The following is a 23,818-nucleotide window of genomic DNA, read 5'->3' on the forward strand; positions in this document are numbered from 1 at the left end:
AACTGTGAAACAATCAATGTCATTGTTTTCAGGACCAAGTTTGTTACACAGCCCAAGATAACTTAGACCATGTCCTTTATTTCTCCTACCATTGTGCACTTTATGGCATATTATAAGCCTGACAATTACAGTACCCGGAGTCCTTCAGGGTTCTGCATCTATTGAGTATTGTTTCGGTGAACTCTCACTTATAATCCTTTCTGTGCTGGTCTTTGAGTGTGAACTTATTACCTGATATTGATCTGAGTTCTGTGGGGAAGATTTACTTCTGCTGCTGCAGGTTGCCAGGGGTGCTATTGACCTGAAACTAGTTCAGCTTCACTGGTAGATGGTGGCAGAGCTAGAGAACCAGCCAGAGAACCAGATTTAGTTATCACAGATGCCCTCAGGCTCCAGGCAGTGCCAATGTGGCCTCTTCCCTGTGCAGGTAGTTCTGTGCCAGTCACCCCTCTTTTTAATTAATGTCTGATTCTCCATCTTTTGGGAGGAGAGAGGTGATTTTTTAAAAATAAATTTAAAAAAATTAATTTAATTTAATTTTTATATTAAAATAAATATTTTTATATTAAAATATAATGCTTTATATTAAAATATTATTTTATTTTATTTTTTATTTTTTGGAATAGGGTCTTACTCTGTTACCCGGGCTGAGGTGCAGTGATAGGATCATAGCTCATTGCAGCATCAGCCTCATGGGCTCAAGCGATTTTCTTGCCTCAGCCTCCTGAGTAGCCAGGACTATAGGCACAAGCCAACAAGCTTGGCTAATTTTCCTTACTTTTCATAGAGATAGGGTCTCCATATTTGGCCTGAACTGATCTCAAACTCCTGGCCTCAAGTGATCCTCTTGCCTTGGCCTCCCAAAGTGCTTGTAGTGTTTATAGGATTATAGGTCTGAGGCACCATTCCCAGTGAGAGAGGATTCTTGAAGATTATGCCTACCTCTTATGAAACCACTAATGTAATAAAAACAGTGTTAGGACATGTAGTCCATCCTAATGGCAGAAGCTGAAGTCCAGTCTAAAGTGGCTAATTGTTTATGTTGCCATTTGTAATACATTAATGGAAGTGGTTAAAAATCAGTTAATTCAACCAATCTAACATTCAGCTTATCTAATGAAAAGATTGTTTACAGTTAACCAGGCAGATTTTAACTGTGCCATTTTAATCTTTATACCTGTTGATCATTTTCCCCTTCTCCGTGTTACTTTTATCTTCCTTATAACCTTATTAAGATTTTAGTTACACTGGCATAAAAAAGGAGGGAGCTTCTCTAGATTAAAATAAGAAACATAGTGTCTAAATATGTGTATGGCCTTTCTTTGGATCCTGATTCCAATAAAGCAATTGTAAAAAGACATTTTGTGAGAACTGAGGATATTTGATTATAGAAAGTGTTGAATGATACTAAAAAAGAAATTATTTTTGCTAAGGGTGATAATGCCATAGTGGATATGTAAGAAAATGTCCATAAATTTTGAAAGATGCCTCCCAGGTATGTTGAAGTAAAATGATACGATTTTAGGAATTTGCTTTAAAAGACTTCAGCAAGGAAAATGGAAAAGAGATGGATAAAATAAATGTGACAAAATGGCAATACTGCTGTGTTCAAAGGGAATGCACTCTTTTGCCTTCAAATCTATTGCCAAACTGAATTGGAGCCAATTATCCTGATTTAACACTAGGTAATGTCCGAGACTACTAATTTCACCCAAACCCTTCCACCCCTATTGACATTATTTTTTCCAAAATTAACATGAAAAGGTAAAATGCTATGTCATTAGGCTTTCTGTTAGCACTTTTCAAATGGTAAAGATAATCAGTTTTCAGATGGTTATTAGCCATTTAAAATTCTTTTGTGTGAGGGAAAAGCCTATTCAGGTTTCTTTCCATTTAAAAGAAAAGTTTCTCTTTTTTCTATTCTTTTCTCTCTCTTTTTTCACACTCATTGAACGAAAAAGTTTCAGCCCTCTAGGTTTCTTTCCACTTTAAAAAATAACAATTTTCTATCTAAATTGTTATTGATTAGTAAGAATTATTTGTGTAGTAAACTTCTATCAACAAATATGTTACAAAGATCTTCCCAGTTTATCGTATATTTTTCAACTTGCTTTATGAAGTTTTTGTGGGCAAATTGGTAAGATTTTACATGTTCTGTCTTCGCTGTAGTGCTAAGACACTCTACTCGGGACTTCAGAATTATGCAATGTGTTTCTTTTTCCTTCGGATAGTTTCAGCGTTTCATTTGTTGCATTTACGTTTTTAATCCACCTGGAATGTATTTATGTTCTAGGCCAGTTTCTGGCTCCTCTCCCAGAAAACAACTATCAGGTGTTGCTTAGCAACCTCCACCAGGGCTGGAGTTCGGTTTCTTTTCGGAGGAAAAACAGCTGCCCTCCCTTTCAAGTTGACGCAACCTAAAAGCGTTGCCTAGTAACGTCGTTTCAGACAATGTGATTGGACCTTTCCCATGTGCCACCCCTATTCTCTCGAGCCAGAAAGAACAGAACTAGAAACTTAATCTCTCTTAATGAGGGCAGCGTACGCGTTGCATAGCAACTAGGTCTCCTGACACTCCCTTTGACACCTGAGTCGGAAACAGGCACCCCGCTCAAAGATGGCGGCCGGCTGAGCCACTTCCAGTTGATTTCGCTCCTGATAGTCCTGACAATAACTTAATCTTCCCCATCAGGCCCCGAAGGGGGTCCCTGTGCCCTTTCTGAGTCTTCCATGTGGCGTGTGTGAACGAGGATGGAGACACAACAAACGCCCCCTGAAAGCCCCACACAAACATGGCCGCCGGCGCGCTAGCGGCGGCACGAAGCCGTCCGGCGCGGGTGCGCGCGCGGCGCAGGCGCACTTCCGCTCATTCCCCGGTGGCTACTACGGCTGCGGTGGCGGCTGCCGCACGGGGAATGGTCCCCGGGTCGGAGGGCCCGGCCCGAGCCGGGGGCCTGGTGGCCGACGTGGTGTTTGTGATCGAGGGTACGGCCAACCTGGGACCCTACTTTGAGGGGCTTCGCAAGCACTACCTGCTCCCGGCCATCGAGTGAGTGCGGTTTCCGCGATCCCGTCCCCGCCCTCCGACTTTAGTTTACCACAGCTTCTTGCCTGACCCCAGCCTTTCACCTGCGATCTCACAGGTACTTTAATGGTGGTCCTCCTGCTGAGACGGACTTCGGGGGAGACGTGAGTTTGGGAACTATTGAGTCTGAGGGAGGAAGGTCCTGGAAGTCCAGACTTCTGGGTCTGAAGGGGGAGGGGCTAGGAGCGCGGACCCCTGGTCTGGGGGAGGAGGGGCTGGGGCTGGATCCCTGGTCTGGGGGAGGAGGGGCTGGGGCTGGACCCCAGGGTCTGAGGGAGGAGGGGCTGGGGACCTGGACCCCAGGGTCTGAGGGAGGAGGGGCTGGGGACATGGACCCCTGGGTCTGAGGGAGGAGGGCTGGGGACATGGACCCCTGGGTCTGAGGGAGGAGGGGCTGGGGACATGGACCCCTGGGTCTGAGGGAGGAGGGGCTGGGGACATGGACCCCTGGGTCTGAGGGAGGAGGGCTGGGGACATGGACCCCAGGGTCTGAGGGAGGAGGGGCTGGGAACATGGACCCTTGAGTCTGAGGGAGGAGGGGCTGGGGACATGGACCCCTGGGTCTGAGGGAGGAGGGGCTGGGGACATGGACCCCTGGGTCTGAGGGAGGAGGGGCTGGGGACATGGACCCCTGGGACTGAGGGAGGAGGGGCTGGGGACCTGGACCCCTGGGACTGAGGGAGGAGGGGCTGGGGACCTGGACCCCTGGGTCTGAGGGAGGAGGGGCTGGGGACATGGACCCCTGGGTCTGAGGGAGGAGGGGCTGGGGACATGGACCCCTGGGTCTGAGGGAGGAGGGGCTGGGGACATGGACCCTTGGGTCTGAGGGAGGAGGGGCTGGGGCTGGACCCCTGGGTCTGAGGAAGGAGGAGGCTGAGAAATTCCTGGTTCTAGAGGAACAGGAAGCTAGGAGACTTTATTCCTCCTCTGAGGGAAAAGGGAGCTGGGATCTCAGATTTAAAAAGTTTCTCTGTCCTCTCCCCTTCCCCCAGTATGGGGGGACCCAGTATAGCCTCGTGGTGTTCAACACGGTGGACTGTGCTCCTGAGTCCTACGTACAATGTCACGCTCCCACCAGCAGCGCCTATGAGTTTGTCACCTGGCTTGATGGCATTAAGTGAGCTTTTCACCCACCTTGGGGCAGGTTGTGGGGGGGGCCCTGTGAGGGACGGGGAATGAGTGGTGGTTTGGATTTGAGCTGCAGGAACCATTCCCTCCCATTGGGTGGCTGAAATGACTATGAGGGTGATCGTGTTTTTGTCCATAAGGCACTTCTGTGTGCTCAGCAATGTAACCATCTGGTTTAGAACCAGAAAACACTTCCTGTTCTGGGAGCCTTGGTCAAGCTCCAGCAGTCACCTGGTATTACGTGTGTGAGTCTTCCTTTTCTGTCCCCTCTTTGCCTGTCTGCTCCAGACCTCCGTTTTCAGATGGTACATTGAAGCCTAAGTGTAGGGGAATGGTGCTAGGCCAGGATAGATGCCACTGTGGTTTGGACTGGATTTTGGTAGTTCTCATTGCAGACTCAAATAAGGCAGCCTGGGGTTAAATGATGGCTTTTCTTTCCACAACAGAATTCTGAGACCGCAGAGTCCCTGCCCCCTCTGTGCCTAGTAGAGCTCACCTCCAAAGTGGGGATGTTAATGGTACTTGTCTTTGTTTTTCATTGTGTCATTCTTTGCTGCTTAACAGATTACCTCCAAACTTAGTGGCTTCCAACTACAAATATTTAGCATCTTATGCAAGTTTCTGTGAGTCAGGAATTCAGGAGTGGCTTAGGGGGATGTTTGGGGATGTTTGGATTCAGGGTTGTTCATGAGGTTGCAGTCCGGGTGTGGATTGGGCTGTAGTCATCCAAGGGTGTGGTCAGCTGGAGGATCCACTTCTGAGGTGGCTCACTCAGCCTTCCCACGCGCTGCTTGACTGGCCTAACATGGCAGCTGGCTTTGCTCAGAGCGAGTGATTCAGTAGAGAGCAAAGGGGAAGCTACCAGGCTTTTTATGATCAAGTCTTGGAAGTCACACACTGTCACTTCTGCCACAGTGTGTTTAGTGTACAGCATAAGTCTTTCCTGCTCAGTGCGGGAGGGAACTACACAGGGTGTGAATACCGGGAGGGAGGATCACCAGCAGCGCCTTGGGTTGCCTACTACAATCTCATCAGGATATTTTGAGAATTAAGGGAGTTGATGAGTATATTTAAAACAGTGCCTGGCACGTATTAAGTGATATGTTAAGTGTTTGCTAGTATTTTGTGCCTTGGTTTCCTAGTTTGCAAATAAATGCATAATGGTACTGCGTATCTCAACATTGTTGTAAGGATCACAGGAGCTAATTTTTGTAGTGTGTTCAGTTCAGGGTCCATTAGACGGCAACGGTTCATAGCTGCTGTTATCTTTGTACATTTGTGCTTTGTTGGAGGCTGTGTGCGCTTGTGCTGGGTGCAGAAAGTACAATGCAAAGTTGACACATAAGTTTTCTTTGTGGTCCTTGGAGTTAGCAATTAATATATGGCAAAGTTTCTTGCATTTGGCACTATTGACACTATGGACTTGATAATTCTTTGTTGTGGGGGCTGTCCTGGGTACTGTAGGATGTTTAACAGTGTACCTAACCTACCCACTAGATGCCTGTAGCACCTCCCCCCAAAGCTGTGACAACCAAAAATGTCTCCAGGCATTGTCAAATATCCCCAGGGTGTGGGGGGCAGAATCCACCCTTGTTGAGAACTCCTGGGATAGACTGGGGTAAGACTTGAAGAATGTGAAATGCGGGCTCCTTGAGTTTTTTTCTGCTTAATAGCTCAGAGGGGCTGTGTTTGGATCAGATGAACGTGAAAGACTCCATAATGGGAAATGGTCTCCAGGCTTTTTTTTGATTGCCCTTTTCCAGAAACACCCAGTTTACTCTCTAGTTCCTCTATTGCTGGAGCTGCCTTTGATGGAAACACAGAAACAGAAATGACTTTCACACAGTAATTCCAATGGACTTCTGAATCCACACACTAAACCAGAGGGACAGAGCCTGGGGGGCTCCCATAACATAGGATGGCTGCTCTCAAGAACTCTATGGCAATGCCTGTCGCTCTGGAGTCTTTCTCAAAGACAGACAAAAGTAAAGACATCAGAAAAGTATAACTTCACACAGTTATACAGCATAAAGTTTACAGTATAAAGCTAGAAAAAAATGCAAACAAAAAAGTGGGTACTGGCCAGGCGCGGTGGCTCACGCCTGTAATCCTAGCACTCTGGGAGGCCGAGGAGGGCGGATTGATCGAGGTCAGGAGTTCGAAACCAACCTGAGCAAGAGCGAGACCCAGTCTCTACTATAAATAGAAAGAAATTAATTGGCCAACTAATATATATAGAAAAAATTAGCTGGGCGTGGTGGCGCATGCCTGTAGTCCCAGCCACTCAGGAGGCTGAGGCAGCAGAATTGCTTGAGCCCAGGAGTTTGAGGTTGCTGTGAGCTAGGCTGACACCACAGCACTCACTCTAGCCTGGGCAACAAAGCGACACTCTGTCTCAAAAAAGAAAAAGTGGGTACTCCCTTGAGGCCTGAGCCCAAGTCTGATGCCTCTCGAGTCCTCAGCACCCAGCTCAGGGCCTGGTAAAAGGGAGGCCTAAGGAAACATTTAGTTGAGTGAATGAATGCCCAGAATGCAGTTCATACTGACTACCCTAGTAAACTATATAACCTTCAAGACCCCAGTTCAAATGTCTTTCCCTCTGGGAAAACTTCCCTGATTCTTGCAGCCAATTACTCTCTCCTCTGCCTTGTGACCCTCCTGGGTTTCCTTGTCACAGTACCACCCCTCCATACTGTACATGTCTAATTCCCTGGGTATTTCCTTTGACATTTGCTTCCAACTGGGGCTTGGCACCCAGGCGGCTTCAGGAGACCTTGGCTGAATAAACGGATGAGTGAAAACTCCAGGGAGATAATCACCAAGAAACCAAACCTGATGGGTGTTTAAATGTCAGGAAAAGCAGTCCACCTTCCTTATTAGAAACATCGAGAACACTAGGAAGATAAGAAAGAAATGTTTTCTGAACATCTTAATCACATATCCACCTCCTCCCCCTTAACTCAGAATACACTGTACCTTGAACCAAACAAAAATGTTTTGTTCCTCACTGCAGAATCATCCTAATCAGCTGATAAACATTTTAAGCTATTATTTAATGTTCACAGTAGTCATTGTTTCTTAAGTCCTGTATAACCATCTGAATTCAGTGACTGTGTCATTCTAGGCGGATCTGTAACAGGGATCACAAGAAAGTCAACAAGTTTTGTTCACACTAGAGAAACCTTAGTTTTTCCCTGGATGTCAGTTACTTCAGGAACAAAGCGTACATTATGATTTTTCACATGTCCCTGTTTGGGGAAGATTCCTTTCTAATGTTACATTTCCTTTCTCGCAAGGGGATTTTTCCACAGCTAGTGATCTCAAATCAGAGAAAACAGAGGTAGAAGGAAAATAAACCCAGTGTCTTCCCTGTGGCATTATGACAGCTCATTTGTTCATTCAATTGTTCAGTCATTCATTCAGCAGACATTTTTGGAGCAGACTGTCCCAGGCACTGACGGGTCAGTGGACAGGAGTTGGACAAGGTCCTGGCCCTCGTGGAGCTGGGGTTTGCCTGGGGCATGGGCTAGCGTGCAGGAAGCCTTTTGTCATGGCCGGCTGCTGTTAATGTTCCTTCATTTTGACCAATCCCTCCTGGGTCCTCCTGACAGCTCTTAGCCCATGACAGTAGCCAGAGTAGACTCAAGGGAGTGATACTGAGCTGGAACAAATGGGGAGAATGAATGAATGAATGACACAGGACACCTGTGTCACCCAGGCTGGTTTTATTTTTATTTGGTGTTTGCCACATCAAGGGGTTTATTTGGAATTAAGGTTTATCATAAATCTGATGATATTTAAACTATATTTTGCAACAGCCATATTTTATTTCCACTCCCCATTTTCCAGTTTCTCTCATTTCTTTGACAGAATACTTGTACATCTCTCCTTGAGTTGGTATGGATGACTTATAGTCAGTGTTCAATAAGAAGAAAGCAAATTTTAGGATCTCGAAGTGGTCAGTGTATCATACTTTTATTCATAAGTTGTTTTCTTTCTTTCTTTCTTTTTTTTTTTTTTTTGAGTCAGGATCTTGCTTTTTTTTTTTTTTTTTTTGAGACAGAGTCTCGCTTTGTTGACCAGGCTAGAGTGAGTGCCGTGGCGTCAGTCTAGCTCACAGCAACCTCAAACTCCTGGGCTCGAGTGATCCTTCTGCCTCAGCCTCCCGAGTAGCTGGGACTACAGGCATGCGCCACCATGCCCGGCTAATTTTTTATATATATATCAGTTGGCCAATTAATTTCTTTCTATTTATAGTAGAGACAGGGTCTCGCTCTTGCTCAGGCTGGTTTTGAACTCCTGACCTTGAGCAATCCGCCCGCCTCGGCCTCCCAAGAGCTAGGATTACAGGCGTGAGCCACAGCGCCCGGCCCAGGATCTTGCTTTGTTCCCTGGGACAGAGTGTAGTGGTGTCATCATAGCCCACTGCAACCTCGAACTCCTGGGCTCAAGGCATCCTCCTGCCTCAGCCTCCTGAGTAGCTGGGACTGCAGGTGTGTGCCACCACACCTGGCTAAACTTTTCATGTTTTGTAGAGATGGGATCTTGTTATGTTGTCCAGGCTGGTCTCAAACTCTTGGCCTCAAGTGGTCCTCCCACCTTGGCCTCCTGAAGTGCTAGAATTGCAGGTGTGAGCCACTGCACCTGGTCATAAGTTACTTTTTCTTTCTTTCTTTCTTTCTTTTTTTTTTTTTTTTTTTTGAGATAGGGTCTGGTATCTGGCTCTGTCACCCAGGCTAGAGTGCAGTGGTGTTGTCATAGCTCACAGCAACCTCAAACTCCTGAGCTCAAGTGATCCTCCTGACTCGGCCTCCCAGGTAGTTGGGCCTACAAGCACATGCCACCATGCCCAGTTAATTTTTCTGTTTTTCGTAGAGACAGGATCTTGCTTTTGCTCAGGCTGGTCTCACACTCTTGGCCTCAAGTCATCCTTCTGCTCTGGCTTTCCAAAGTGCTAGAATTACAGGCATGAGCTGCTGCACCCAGCCATAGTTTTATTTATTTATTTATTTAGAGACAGAGTCTCACTCTGTTGCCTGGGCTAGAGTGCCATGGCATCAGCCTAGCTCACAGCAACCTCAAACTCCTGGGCTCAAACAATCCTCCTGCCCCAGCCTCCTGAGTAGCTGGGACTACAGGCATGCGCCACCATGCCCCGCTAATTTTTTTTTTTGTATATATATTTTTAGTTGGTCAATTAATTTCTTTCTATATTTCTATAGAGATGGGGTCTCACTCTTGGTTTGGGTGGTTTCAAACTCCTGACCTTGAGCGATCCGCCCGCCTATGCCTCCCAGAGTGCTAGGATTACAGGCGTGAGCCACCTCGCCTGACCGGTAGTTGTTTTTTTAAATTGAAGTGAAATTCATATTACATGAAAGTAATAATTTTAAGATGAACAATTCAGTAACATTTAGCTCATGCACAATGTTGTGCAACCCCTGGCACTGTCTCATTTCAAAGCCTTTGCACCCCCAGAGGAGACCTGTAAGTGTGCCACAGTTGCTCCCCGTTTCCCTAGCCCTAGCCACGGTGCCCTTGGCTGGGGTCTCAGAGAGGCCCACAATGTCATCCATAGCAGGAAGCTGGTGTGGCAGGCTGGGTCCAGGCCTGGTTCATTCAGTGGGGTCCATCCTGACTCTGTGGCCTTAAAAGTCCTTTGGGCCTGGTTCATTCAGTGGGGTCCATCCTGACTCTGTGGCCTTAAAAGTCCTTTGCCAAATCGTCTTTTTTTTTTTTTTTGAGACAGAGTCTCACTTTGTTGCCCAGGCTAGAGTGAGTGCCGTGGCATCACCCTGGCTCACAGCAACCTCAATCTCCCGGGCTCAGCGATCCTTCTGCCTCAGCCTCCCGAGTAGCTGGGACTACAGGCATGCGCCACCATGCCCGGCTAATTTTTTTTTTTTTGTATATATATTTTTAGTTGGTCAATTAATTTCTTTCTATTTTTGGTAGAGACGGGGTCTTGCTCAGGCTGGTTTCGAACTCCTGACCTTGAGCAATCCGCCCGCCTCGGCCTCCCAAAGTGCTAGGATTATAGGCGTGAGCCACCGCACCCGGCCTCGTCTTTTTTTTTTTTGGAGACAGAATCTCACTCTGTTGCCCCGGTTAGAGTGCTGTGGCGTCAGCCCAGCTCACAGCAACCTCGAACTCCTGGGCTCGAGCGATCCTCCTGCCTCTGCCTCTCAAGTAGCTGGGGCTATAGGCATGCACCACCATGCCCAGCTAATATTTTCTATATATTGTTAGTTGTCCAGCTAGTTTCTTTCAATTTTTAGTAGAGATGGGGTCTCACTCTTGCTCAGGCTGGTTTCAAACCCCTGACCTTGCGTGATCCTCCTGTCCCGGCCTCCCAGAGTGCTAGGATTACAGGCGTGAGCCACTATGCCCAGCCATGACAAATTGTGTTGATGGTGAGGAATAGGACTGAGGAGTGGTGCTGGGTAAGGAGCAGCAGCGGTGTGGGCTGAGTGCCGGAGGCTCTGGGTCCATGAGTGGAACCGGAAGGAAAGTACATGATCTTGGATGGGCGCAGTGGCTCACACCTGTAATCCTAGCACTCTGGGAGGCCGAGGCGGGCAGATTGCTCAAGGTCAGGAGCTCGAAACCAACCTGAGCAACAGTGAGACCCCGTCTCTACTATAAAATAGAAAGAAATTAATTGGCCAAATAATATAGAAAAAATTAGCCGGGCATGGTGGTGCATGCTGTAGTCTCAGCTACTTGGGAGGCTGAGGCAGTAGGATCACTTGAGCCCAGCAGTTTGAGGTTGCTGTGAGCTAGGCTGACGCCATTGCACTCACTCTAGCCTGGGCAACAAAGCGAGACTATGTCTCAAAAAAAAAAAAAAAAAAGAAAAGAAAGTGCATGATCTCATGTAGGGAGCAGAGGTCTCAGCTGCATCAGCACTGCCAGGCTGCTGATGTGCAATTCCCAAGGCCTTGTGTGACCTGGGCACGTTGAGGAGTGGTCAGCAAGCTTTGTCTTTGTCACTGAGGGCTGCACAGGCTGTGAAGGGGAAGGTGGGCTGCTGAGGGAAGCTTGACAGCTATAGTTTCAGGTGACCTGTGATGTGATCAGTGGTGGGCCCTAAAATCAGGGAAGGCTTCCTGGAGGAGGGCACGCCGGGCTGGGCGGCACAGGTTAGCTGGATTCCACCTGGGCTGGAATGGAGGTGGGGAGATAGCAATAGCACGTTCAGACACCTGGAGGTGTAGCCAGGTACACAGAGGCCAGGGACATGTGAGATGGGACACATGAGACATTCTAGAGGACTCTTGGACAGAGGATGTGGGTTAGGGGGCAGAACCTGGGGCTTCGAGCACCCTAGGTGCCCAGCTGTGGGCTTGGGTTTGATGGACATGGTTGGGTTTGTAGCCATTTATTTATTCAACATACATTTCCTAAGGCCTTCCATGTGCCAGACTGCGGTGGCCAGGCTGGGCATGAGAGGGGACTCAGTCCCTGTCTGTGTAGGAGATAGCAGACATGGACTCAGAGACCACAGTTTGGGGGGGATGGGTCCCTCAGGGCTCCACCATGTCCTGTGCAGCAAAGGTCAGCATCACGACCATGTGACCTGAAGAATTGTGGCAGCAACAGCTGCGCTTGAGTAGAGGCTTTCCCTGAGCCACACGCCACATGGGGACAGATGCTGGTGACCTGCCTGTAGATCAGGTGGAGGAGAAACTCCAGTGTCCAGGGCTGCCCTAGCAAAGTAGTAGAAAGTGGGTTGGAAGAACAGGAATGTGTTGTCTCCACGTTCTGGAGGCTGGAAGTCCGAAGTCAAGGTGGCAGGGCGGTGCTTCCTCTGAATGTTGGAGATGTTCCTTGCTTGTCCTGCATCACCCCAGTCTTCCCACGGCCTTCCTTCTTTGTCTTCATATCTTCCTTCTGTGTGTCTGTGTCCAAATTTCTCCTTTTTATAGAGACACCCGTCTTACTGGATTAGGGCCCCCTAATTCCGCTTGATTTACTTACGTAAAGATCCTATTTCCAAATAAGATTAGGAGCTCAACCTGTCTTTCTAGTGGGGACACATTTCAACCTGTGACGCTGTGGGAGGACCAAGGTGGCCCCTGTCTTTGGCTAGGAAGGTGTAGTGAGGCCAGGCACCTGATTTTAAAGATGGAGCAGATGTCCCAGAGTAGGGGAGGGACAGCGGGAGAGTGGACAGGGAGTCAGTCACACCAGGGATGAGACACAGCACAGGATCTCAGGCTTGGTGTTCCAAGCCCTTTCCCATTCCCTCCCAGGCCTCATGATTAAGACAGCAAATGTCCCCTGTCCTCTCTGGCCCATAGATAGAGGAGGGATCTAAACAGTGTCCCATCGTCCCAAGGCACACAGTCCCAGTGTGAGATGAGGGACACCATAGCAGCAGGCTCTGCAAGTGTGTGTGTGTGAGGGGGTGGGGACAGTGGCAGCCCTGGGGGTCCCTGGGTGCTGACCACCTGGCCCCCTGCAGGTTCATGGGTGGGGGTGGCGAGAGCTGCAGCCTCATCGCGGAAGGCCTCAGCACCGCCTTGCAGCTGTTTGACGATTTCAAGAAGATGCGGGAGCAGATGTGAGTGCCTTCTCTGTCTGGGTCTGTGTCCCTCTCTTTCTTTCTTTCTTTCTTTTTTTTTTTTTTTTTTTGAGACAGAGTCTCACTCTGTTGTCCTGGCTAGAGTACCATGGCATCAGCCTCGCTCACAGCAACCTCAAATTCCTGGGCTCAAGCAATCCTTCTGCCTCAGCGTCCCAAGTAGCTGGGACTATAGGCATGCGCCACCATGCCCGGCTAATTTTTTCTCTATATATATATTAATTGGCCAATTAATTTCTTTCTATTTATAGTAGAGACGGGGTCTCGCTCTTGCTCAGGCTGGTTTCGAACTCCTGACCTTGAGTGATCCGCCTGCCTCGGCCTCCCAGAGTGCTAGGATTACAGGCGTGAGCCACTGCGCCTGGCCATGTGTCCCTCTCTTTCTAACTGTCCAGTAACCCACTTTGCCTGACGAGTGACCCCATCTAATGCCTCACACTTTAGAGGCAGTGGGCTCTGTGTCCCTGAGAACTCTGAGCTGGGAGGCCAGAGGTGTGTCCTCAAGTGAGGCCCGGCCAGTGCTTGGTGTCAGTATCCTCACTGGGAGGGGCCTGCTCTGAGTCCCCCTCCTGCTGCCCCTGCCTGCTGGGAGACTTAGAGCCAGTTTTGGAACCTCTTGGAGCCTATGTATTTTTGGCTGTAAAATGGGGACATTACTCCTGACTCCCTGTGGGGCAGAGTGCTTGCACCCCCGATGGTACTGCCTCTGGGTCCCTTCTCAAGGCCCCTGTCGGTACTTCATATCTTGTCTCGTCTCTGGCAGTGGGCAGACACACCGAGTCTGCCTCCTTATCTGCAACTCGCCCCCGTACCTGTTGCCTGCTGTTGAGAGCACCACATACTCTGGGTATACGACTGAGAGTCTTGTGCAGAAGATTGGGGAGGTGAGGACCCCCCAGGTCTGAGGGAGGAGGGGTTGGGGGTATGGACCCCTGGGTCTGAGGGAGGAGGGGTCAGAATAGTCATGGACACATGGCCAACTCTGCTTACTTTTGTTGAAAGAACTATAACCCAGAGTCCCCTGGGACAGCTATAACCCAGGTCCCACGGTCCCCACCCCAAAGCTTGATTGCAATTGTGGTCACAGGGCTGGGGAAATCCACCTACACACTCAGCAAGTGTGGTAGCCTGGAGCCAACCCCAGCATCCCTATGAGGGGGGCCCATCCTGACCGCCTGTCCCCTCCCCTGCAGCGGGGGATCCACTTCTCCATCGTGTCTCCCCGGAAGCTTCCTGCCCTGCGGCTTCTGTTCGAGAAGGCGGCTCCCCCGGCCTTGCTGGAGCCGCTGCAGCCCCCGGCAGATGTGAGCCAGGACCCGAGGCACATGGTGCTGGTGCGGGGGCTCGTCTTGCCTGGTGAGGCCCAGGCGCTGGTGGGGACGGAAGGCTCGGGGGCGGGGTGGGTTCCCCAGCTCCACCTCACTTGGATTTTGGATTTCTCTCCCCTGTCTTCACCTGGAACCCCTTCTCACGTGGCACGGTCATCCATCCTGCTCTCAGTAGGGGGTAGCTCGGCCTCAGGGCCCCTCCAGCCAAAGCAGCCGGTGCCCCTGCCTCCCACTGCACCCTCGGGTGCCACTCTCTCAGCAGCCCCCCAGCAGCCTCTCCCTCCTGTACCCCCGCAATACCAGGTATGGACATGCTTCTGCGGCTTTGCACGAGCCATGGCTCCTTGGAAGGGATCTCGTTGAAAAGAGGGGCTTGTGGGGTGATGGGAGTCCCCACTGGGACGTCAGGAGGGTGGGACTCTTGGAGTCCTGGAGTCATATCTGGTGTTGTGAGCTCCTGAGCTATCCCAGCTGGAATGGGTGGGGCCTGGGTGGTATGGCCTTGGGGATGCATGGTCCTCACCAGTCCCCTCCCCTCTAACCCAGGTCCCTGGGAATCTGAGCGCGGCTCAGGTGGCCGCCCAGAATGCAGTGGAGGCTGCCAAGAACCAGAAGGCGGGGCTGGGCCCACGCTGTGAGTCTGGGGGTGAGGATGCAGGGTGGGAGGGTGGGCAGGCCCCCCTCTGCACACCTGTTCCCCACTTCTTCCTTGATCTCTCCCACAGTCTCGCCCATCACCCCTCTCCAGCAAGCCGCTCCAGGAGTGGGTCCCCCCTTCAGCCAGGCCCCAGCCCCCCCATTACCCCCGGGACCCCCTGGTGCCCCCAAGCCGCCTCCTGCTTCCCAGCCCAGCCTGGTCTCCACTGTGGCCCCCGGCCCGGGCCTGGCCCCCTCTACACAGCCCGGGGGACCATCCATGGTAGGTGCCTGCACGCCTCCTGTCCCACTCCTTCCTCCCAGCTGCGTGGGGCTGGGACAGTGAGAGGATTTTGCCTTCCTAAGGAGTGCCCGAGGGGTGTGGGCCTTGTGGTTCTGGGTCCTCAGGGCTCATGGCACGTGTTTTACAGATGACTCTGAGATGAGTGGGTCTGGGGTTAGAATGAGGTTTGTGGCTTCAGGTGGGTCAGAGCTGTTCTGAAGAACCCAGGGATCCATTCTGGCATCTGCAGATCTGGAAGTCCAAGAACTTACAAGTCCTCAGATGCTACAGAGGCAGAGCATTTAGGTGTCAGGGATGCTGAGACCCTATTCCGGGGCTGGGGATGCAGAGGAAGGGATCTTTCCTGGTCTGCCCCTCTTACAGGACATCTATTCCCACCCTCATTGCCCTCCTTCCTCCCATCTGGTAGGCGGGCACAGTGGCCCCAGGAGGGGTGAGCGGCCCTTCTCCAGCCCAGCTAGGGGCCCCGGCCCTCGGTGGGCAGCAGTCGGTCTCCAACAAACTTTTGGCCTGGAGCGGAGTCCTCGAGTGGCAGGAGGTGAGTGGGCTTGAGGATGCACAGAGCCAGGCCAGGGGCTCCATGGGGTTGTGAGACTTGTAGTCCAGAAGTGAGTCCTAAGGAACCATGGGATTGGTGGCTCAGTTTAGGACTAGGGGGGTGTTAAGAATTGTGTTACAGGTAAATAGCTCAAAAAACCTAGGATTTAGGGTCTAGACAGGAGCTCAGGGGATTGTGGCATCTGAGTAACAGCAGATTGTGGGATTTAGGCGCCAGAGGAGAAGCCCCAACATTTACACAATTTGAAGGCCAGAGAAGTATGGGATTAGTGGTTTGAGGAGGAGCCCAGGGCTCATGGGACATCCTGGACATCCTGAGCTTTGGGGCTACCAAGGAGGGGGACAGGAGGGATCAGAGGGACTGAGGCATAAGGCCCTTTTCACTGTGACATGCCCATCTTCCCCACTAGAAACCTAAACCTGCCTCAGTGGACGCTAACACCAAGCTGACACGGTCGCTGCCCTGCCAGGTCTATGTGAATCATGGCGAGAACCTGTAGGTGACTGTTGGGGGTGGGGTGGGGCAGGGCTGGGGATTGCCCCCCCTGACACCTTTTCTGGCATTGCCCCCCAGAAAGACAGAGCAGTGGCCCCAGAAGCTGATCATGCAGCTCATCCCCCAGCAGCTGCTGGTGAGTGGCAGTCGGGGCCCCCACCCTGCCAGGCAGCTCTTACCCTGTTCTCTTACCTGCCCCGCCCTTCTCCCTGCCTCAATGTCCCCTCCTCACTTCCCCACACAACACGTCGGCTGACTTCCATGTCTCCCCCAGACTACCCTGGGCCCTTTGTTCCGGAACTCAAGGATGGTCCAGTTCCATTTCACCAACAAGGACCTGGAGTCTCTCAAAGGCCTCTACCGCATCATGGGCAACGGCTTCGTGAGTGCTGGGCAGGGCAGGGTGGGCCCAGGGGCGCTGACTCTTCTGTTCTCCCTTCCTCTGTGCTGTGACGGGAAGTGCCTGGGCACGAGGGAGCCACTTCTGATGGCTGGGTGGCCTTTGCAAGCTGGGCTCCCCATCTGTCCTCTAGAGCCTTAACTTTTATTAGCATTACAATATGCACCAGATTGAGGTACAGTCCACATTAAAAGTGTGACAGGAGGCCGGGCGCGGTGGCTCACGTCTATAATCCTAGCACTTTGGGAGGCCTAGGTGGGCGGATTGCTTGAGGTCAGGAGTTCAAAACCAGCCTGAGCAAGAGCGAGACCCTGTCTCTACTATAAATAGAAAGAAATTAATTGGCCAATTAATACATATAGAAAAAATTAGCCGGCCATGGTGGCGCATGCCTGTAGTCCAGCTACTTGGGAGGCTGAGGCAGGAGGATCGCTTGAGCCCAGGAGTTTGAGGTTGCTGTGAGCTAGGCTGATGCCACGGCACTCACTCTAGCCTGGGCAACAAAGCGACACTCTGTCTCAAAAAAAAAAAAAAGTGTGACTGGAGCAATTAAATTACTAGTAAACTACTGATTCTGACGTGTAACACACCACCACAAACTAGGGGGCTTCAGCCTACTGAAATGGATTCTATCACAGTTCTGGAGGCCAGAAGTTGGAGGTCAGGGTGTCCGCAGGGCCATGGTCTCTCTGAAGGCTCTAAGGCAGGCCTCTACTGCCTCTTCCAGCTGCTACCCCCAGGCTGCAGGCAGCACCACTCTGGGCTCTGTGTTTGTCTTCATGTGTCTTGTGTTTGTCTGCACATGGTGTTCTCTCTGCATGTGTCTGTGGGACACTAGTCCCTTTGGATCAGTCCACCCCAGTGACCTCATCTTATGACATCTGCAAAGACCCTCTTTTCAAATAAGGTCACCTTCACAGGTGCTGGGGGATTGGAACTTTAACGTATCTTTTTGGAAGATACAGTTCAACTCACATACTAGGGAAGGGCTTCTCTAAGTAGGAGCAGATCCAGGTATTGCTGTGCTCCAGGCACTTTTCCAGGAGCGAGCACTCTAGCTGGGTTACTTCAAGTGATTCTCAGAAACTCGATGAAGAAGGCACTCATGAGAGTTAGGAATGCTTTCAGCACCAAGTAATGTAAACCCATCCAGAGTTTCCAGAGATAGATAATTAGGGTGGGGGGCCGATAAACAACAATGTTCTGTCACAATTCTGTGGGTCACCTGGGCTCAGTGGGCCATTCTGACTTGGGGACTCTCATGGGGCTGCCATCAGATGGCAGCTGAAACTGTGGTCATCTGAAAGCTTGACTGGGCTAGATGTTCAAAATGGCCTACTCACCTGGTACTGGCTGTCAATGGGGGCTCAGCTGGGGACTGTCAGTCTGACCATCTGCACGTGACCTGCCCATGTGGCTTGGGCTTCCTCATAACATGGCCGCTTGGTTCCAAGAGGGAGTGTCCCAAGAGCAAGCATTGTAGCAGGAGGCATTTATTTTTTACATATAACAGGGTGTCCAGAGTGAGCAATGATTGGATTTTTATTAATAGCTCCTTGATGTCAGGGCCAGGGCCTCTGTCATTTTCTTGGTCTCTTTCTTTCTTGGTCTCACAAAGTAGCTCTCAAGGCTCCAGGTGTCTGTGTGTTGTGATGAAAGATGGCAAGGGGAAGAGTGGCATTGGCCGTGTATTTCCCTTCCTTTAGGATCTCTGGTCTCCTCAAACTTTTATAGAAGAAACCTCGCCTCCGCTTACCTATGGGGCTTCTAGAACCTTCTAGAATGTGGAGGGGTGGGACGCCATCTCCTCCAGGGCATAAATAGTTCTAAAGACCCTCTGTCCCCCCAGGCGGGCTGTGTGCACTTCCCCCACACGGCCCCCTGCGAGGTACGAGTGCTCATGCTCCTGTACTCGTCCAAGAAGAAGATCTTCATGGGCCTCATCCCCTATGACCAGAGTGGCTTCGTCAACGGCATCCGGCAGGTCATCACCAACCACAAGCAGGTCCAGCAGCAGAAGCTGGAGCAACAGCGAGGGGTGAGTGATCTCGGCCCCTCCCCAACCCGGTGTCCCCTTCCAGCCTGGGCCCCAGAGCTCAGACGGCCAAGCCCCACAGTGGCCCTCTTGGGTCTCCAGGTATTTCCTCTTCTCCCAAGATGTGGCCACCCCTGAGTTTAGTCCCATCCCGTACGTTATTGCAACCTACTTTCCCTTTTCAGTATCCACTTGAAATCTCTGACACACAGCTGCTTCTTGGGAACCTGGGAGTGTAAGTCTTCCTTCCCAGACTACTTGTTCCCGGAGAAAATGTTCCCAACTCCTACAAGCTCCCTTCAGGGCTCAAGATCCTCCCAACTCAGATTCAGGACAGCAGCCCCCACACGCCATGCCCATTACTGACCTCCCTCTCTTTCCATGCAGATGGGGGGACAGCAGGCACCCCCAGGGCTAGGCCCCATTCTGGAGGACCAAGCGAGGCCCTCACAGAATCTGGTGAGGACAGAGCTGGTGGGGTCAGGGATGGGGCAGGGGAGGCCCCAGAGGCTGCCCTTTATGCTCACACGGTGGGGGGGGTGCGGAGGCCCTGCTCTTCTCCCTTACCCCTGTCTTTCTTCCCACCAGCTGCAGCTTCGCCCACCACAGCCCCAGCCTCAGGGCACTGTGGGGGCCTCTGGTGCCACAGGGCAGCCCCAGCCCCAAGGTACTACCCAGCCCCCCCCAGGTGCCCCTCAGGGCCCTCCTGGAGCTGCCCCCGGCCAACCCCCTCCTGGACCCATCCTTCGCCCCCAGAACCCTGGGGCCAACCCCCAGCTGCGAAGCCTCCTCCTCAATCCGCCACCGGTGAGATTTGGGTGTGGGCAGATAGGAGCTGCAGATGCTGGTGCTGACAGTTCTGATCCTTTTATCTTGGAGGAGGGAGGTTGGCTATGGTCAGTGGGTATGAATGGAGCCTGGCCAAGGGCTCCAGGCAGACTGCCTCTTCCCCATTCTTTTACATTGGCTTCTGCCAAGATTCCTTTGAAGAAAGACCTTCCCACACCACTGGCTGACCCGTTGTCTGGGTAGCATCTGTGCCAGAGGAAGCACGGCAGGGGGGTGGGGGAACTGTCCACCAGGAGCCTCTGAGCCACCCTCTGTGTTCTCCCAGCCCCAGACTGGGGTACCCCCGCCCCAGGCCTCCCTCCACCACCTCCAGCCCCCTGGGGCTCCGGCGCTGCTGCCCCCACCGCACCAGGGCCTGGGGCAGCCCCAGCTGGGGCCCCCTCTCCTGCATCCACCGCCTGCCCAGTCCTGGCCCGCACAGCTTCCCTCTCGGGCTCCACTGCCAGGTAAGGGGGCCCAGGGGAGGGCAGAGGTCTGGACTGAGTGTCCCAGCAGCCCCTGGGCTAGAACACCAAGACCAAGGGCTCCTGGGAAATGAAGTCCTGGGATCCAAAAACCTGGGTTCTCCCCATAGCCCCTGAGGGGCTCTGAGGGCTACTGGGAAGTACAGCCCATGGGTCTCGACCTATTGGGTCGAGAGCTCTTCCCATGATCTTCTCCCATGTGTCCTAGGGGTGCTGGGAAATGTGGTCTTAGGGCCAAGAAATAGTTTGGGGGCAGGGCTCCCAAAGGCTTATGGAAAACAATGTATCTGCAACCACATGGGGTCAGAAGGCACCTCTGATGGGTCCCCCCAGGGCTTCCTAGAAAACTGAGTGCCCCCAGGGCCTCCAAGGCCCCAGGGACTACTGGGAGATGCAGTCCCTTCCCCACTGCTCCCCAGGTCAGATGCTGCTGAGCGGGGGTCCCCGGGGCCCGGTCCCCCAGCCGGGCCTGCAGCCCAGCGTCATGGAGGACGACATCCTCATGGATCTCATCTGAACCCCCAACACCCAATAAAGTTCCTTTTTAACACATGCCCCGGCTCCCGTCACTGACATCCCCCAGGACTGGGCAGGAGGAGACCTGGGGGAGACATTTCTATTCTCGTTCTTAAGCAGACATCCCTGAGGCCCTGGGTGGGTGACACTGAGGCCTCAGCGGTGAGTCAGAGGCAGTCTGGCAGCCTGGTCCGGGAGGGCAGATGGCAGAGGCAGGCAGGTAGCACTCAGGACATGTGCTCTTGTGGAAGTAGCACGGGCCACCTTGGGAGCCTGGAAGAGGCATCTGACCTGGTCCAGGCTCCACAGGGTCTTGAAAGAGAAGCAGCTGGCAGTGAGCTGGGAGGGAAGGAGGCAAAGGGTGGTCAAGTACAGGGAACAACAGAACAGTGTGTGCAAAAGCAAGAGGAAATATAGGTGGCTCGAAGGAGCAAGTTGATGGATGTTTCTGGAGTGTGAGGGAGGGAGGAGCTTGAGCGATGAGCAGAACATGAGGGGCTCAGATTCCAAACTGAGCAACCAGAGGTTTGTCCTGGGGATACAGGGGCCACAGGAGGCTGTGAAGTAGGGGGCCGGGCGGGCCTGGGCCGGCTCTGCATGTCAGAAAGACATCGCTGGGCTGGAGTGTGACGAGGGAAGGAAGGAGGCCAGGAGGGTGCGGCTGGGCACTGGTGGGCCACATGAAGGCAGTGGGGTTAAGTGGGGTGGAGCTGAGAGTGGCTCCTGGGGCCAGGCCTGGGTGATGGTAGATGGTGGGGCTCCTAGGAGAAGGAGCTGGTAGTGAGTGCAAGTGGCCCTAGGGACATCCAGGTGACAGGTGGCATGTTAGGAGCTCAGGGCATATCCTTATGGGACAGTGTATGCTTGGTGGTTGAAGGCCCAGAAGCGCACAAGATTATATATGGAGAGAGGGCAGGCCCTGGGTCCTGGTCTGAGGCCGACCTGGGGCTTTGGGTGGGGTGGACAGTGGGGCTGTCCTCGGGATAGAAGACCTGGCAGGGAATAGGTTTGGGATGTGGTGAGGTGAGGGACCTGAAGGATGTCCTCAGAGACATCCAGGGGACAGCTGGTTACAGACGTGTCCGAAGTGCAGGGTGGTCTCTCATGGAGGTGGACGGTCAGTTGTCTGTTGTAGAATGTGGACCAATGTTGCTCAGAGTGTGGTCCACGCCTGGACCACCAGCATCCGCGACATGTCGGATGCTGGTTACCATGCAAATTCGTGGGCCCCTCCCCAGGAGAGAGGTTGCAATCTGGTGGCCTACGGGCCACTCTACAGATGAGTTTTGTTTGGCCTTCCCTGTGTTAGCATATGTGGCACTTTTTTCTTACGAGTTAGTTGTAAAAATCGGGATCATTCACACACACACACACACACACACAAAATCTGTAGCCTTGGCTTCTCTTGGCAAGTCAGAGGATTTGGCACCCCTGGGCCTGCCCTTCTGCCTGGCAACAACGGGCTGGAGCTGCCCCTTTCAGTGGGGCGTGTGCTCTCCGGTTCGCCACAGTCCCCACCACTCCCTCTTGGCTCCCCCGTGAGGCAAAGGGTCACTGCCTTTGTCACCGGGCTTGCACTGTGGTTGTTCCTGTGGTAGCTTTCATAGGAAAGTGAAACCTTTCTTGTACCCATGTCTCTATCAAAAGCGGCAAAACGAAAGAGAGAAGGAGAGGGCCGCGTGTTTCGAGAAAAGTGGGAGCGAGCCTATTTCTTTGTGGAAGTGAAGAGCATGCCTACGTGTTTAATATGCAAAAAAATCGTGTCTGTGTTGAAAGAATACAACCTGAAACGTCATTACAAATCAAAGCATAGTAAGAGCTATGACCAGTATACGGAACAGACTCGAGACGCCATCCTCAACGAACTGAAAAAGGGACTCAAATGCCAATAGTGTTTGCTTTGGAAAGCGAATGACAGAAGTGGCGCAGCTGCAGCACGCGGTTCCAGAGTAACGTGAGAAGAATTACCTGGGCATTAAAACCTCCAGCAGACGGCGAGTTCATAAAGGAGCAGAATGACACGTCCCAAACAGAAACAGACTGTTTATATGATTATTTAAGTCCAACGGGCATTTGTGTTGCACAGTGAGTTGAAGATAAATAAGTCCAGTTGCTTGAAAGAGTCAAATCGTGGCCTTTTCTATCGCTGCTCATAAACTATTACCACCCAGTTAGCTTTATTTATTTGTGGTGTTAAGAATTTTGATGTGACCGAAGAAGTCTGTGACATGGTGCCAAGGCAGGCCCAATGCTGGGAAATGACTTATTTTTTGTGTGTTGAGAGAAATGAAAAGTTTCTCATAGACTGGCCAGAATTCTTAAGCACAACTATGGACAGTGTAATCCCAGGGGGACCTGGCAGGACACTTTGTTCCAAGGTGGCAACATTTGGCAAGGACATGGGTCAGGTCATGGCGTCTATCACCAGGAGTTAAATTGTTCTAAGAAATTAAATAGAACACATCCTAGATGCCCTCGACACTTAGGTCCTGTGCTTTAACCACGGGCAAGTTCACGGTGGCTTGACCCGATGTATTTCACAGAAGCTCTGTGATCTGGTTGTGGAAGTAATCTGAACTGTAAAAGTTAGTCAACTTGGTTCATTTTAAATCAGGCAAGAGCCACACTCGGTTCCCCCGAGAAGGTTAGTCAAAGACTCGGTCGACGTTACGACCCTTCTGAACACTGAATATTTCTCCGCAAGGATGTTCACAAACCGCGACTTGAATGTATGATCATATTTGCTCAGTCCTGGCAAAAAAATGGGGAGGCACCCACAAGGCAAAATCTGACTCTTATTTTCTTTGCTGCAGTTGGTTTCCAGAAACAAAAGAGATGGCCGGGTCTGTATTCACCCAAATTGTGGGGTTGAAGACCACATTCCCCCAAAGGCTCTCTGAATCCAGACTTTATGACAATGAACTAACGCTGTCCAGTTTGCCTTTGTTGGTTAATGGTGTGAATGCAGAGCACAAATAGTAGTTATTGAACCACAGTGCAATAGGGCGCTGGTTCCTAAATACAATTCTATTTGAAGATGGCGAGATTTTACAACCATCTCCAGTAGTCCTGACTATCCGTGTTGGGAAGTACCTATGCTTCTGGACAGCTGTTTTCCGTTACGAACCTGAATCAAATTAAATACCGCTCCCAATGTAAGGATTCAAGGTTGAATTCTAAACTGCCCACCCCACCGTGCCATCCAGGGCCTGATATTGACATCTTGGTGCGGAAGGGAAGATGTCAGCCCTTTGGCTTCAACTCAAAGGCGCAAAAGAATTATGAAAGAGAAAATTTTAATAATTAAATATTTCTATTTTTCAATTTGTATTTTTTCAATTTTGAATTTAAAATATAAACTCTAGTATCATACATGTTTGTATTATGTTCCATGCATTCACCATAGTTCAGTAAAGATACGGTTTAATTATA

The 23,818-nt window shown here is 51.4% G+C and overlaps 1 protein-coding gene across 6 annotated transcripts; it reads left to right on the forward strand.

Moving 5' to 3' along the window:
* The first annotated feature begins 2,837 nt into the window (after positions 1-2,837).
* On the forward strand, positions 2,838-23,818 carry MED25 (mediator complex subunit 25). Of its 6 annotated transcripts, none has more exons than XM_012754312.3 (18): positions 2,838-3,049; positions 3,144-3,189; positions 4,078-4,202; positions 12,681-12,779; positions 13,564-13,684; positions 13,994-14,156; positions 14,301-14,431; positions 14,675-14,762; positions 14,854-15,047; positions 15,478-15,606; positions 16,037-16,122; positions 16,201-16,258; positions 16,397-16,504; positions 18,372-18,560; positions 18,945-19,016; positions 19,146-19,364; positions 19,672-19,852; positions 22,034-23,818. In XM_012754312.3, the coding sequence occupies exons 1-18, from the start codon at positions 2,916-2,918 to the stop codon at positions 22,276-22,278; spliced, it is 2,388 nt and encodes a 795-aa protein (XP_012609766.2). In that variant the 5' UTR covers positions 2,838-2,915; the 3' UTR covers positions 22,279-23,818. The 6 variants fall into 6 exon arrangements, with proteins under 6 accessions (XP_012609766.2, XP_012609767.2, XP_012609769.2 ...); XM_012754313.3 differs by having other exon boundaries at positions 14,304-14,431; XM_012754316.3 differs by lacking the exon at positions 22,034-23,818 and adding an exon at positions 20,290-20,422 and having other exon boundaries at positions 2,839-3,049.

Source organism: Microcebus murinus, chromosome 16 (assembly GCF_040939455.1).
Source record: "Microcebus murinus isolate Inina chromosome 16, M.murinus_Inina_mat1.0, whole genome shotgun sequence".
In the NCBI taxonomy this organism is placed as follows: Eukaryota; Metazoa; Chordata; class Mammalia; order Primates; family Cheirogaleidae; genus Microcebus; species Microcebus murinus.

What these genes read in the sequence shown, in the direction of transcription:
- MED25 (XM_012754312.3), top strand. Translation starts at nt 2,916, where the DNA reads ATGGTCCCCGGGTCGGAGGGCCCGGCCCGAGCCGGGGGCCTGGTGGCC. An exon ending in CTGTACCCCCGCAATACCAG is followed by an intron (nt 14,432 to 14,674) that starts GTATGGACATGC and finishes CCTCTAACCCAG; the next exon opens with GTCCCTGGGAATCTGAGCGC. An exon ending in GGCGGGGCTGGGCCCACGCT is followed by an intron (nt 14,763 to 14,853) that starts GTGAGTCTGGGG and finishes TCTCTCCCACAG; the next exon opens with TCTCGCCCATCACCCCTCTC.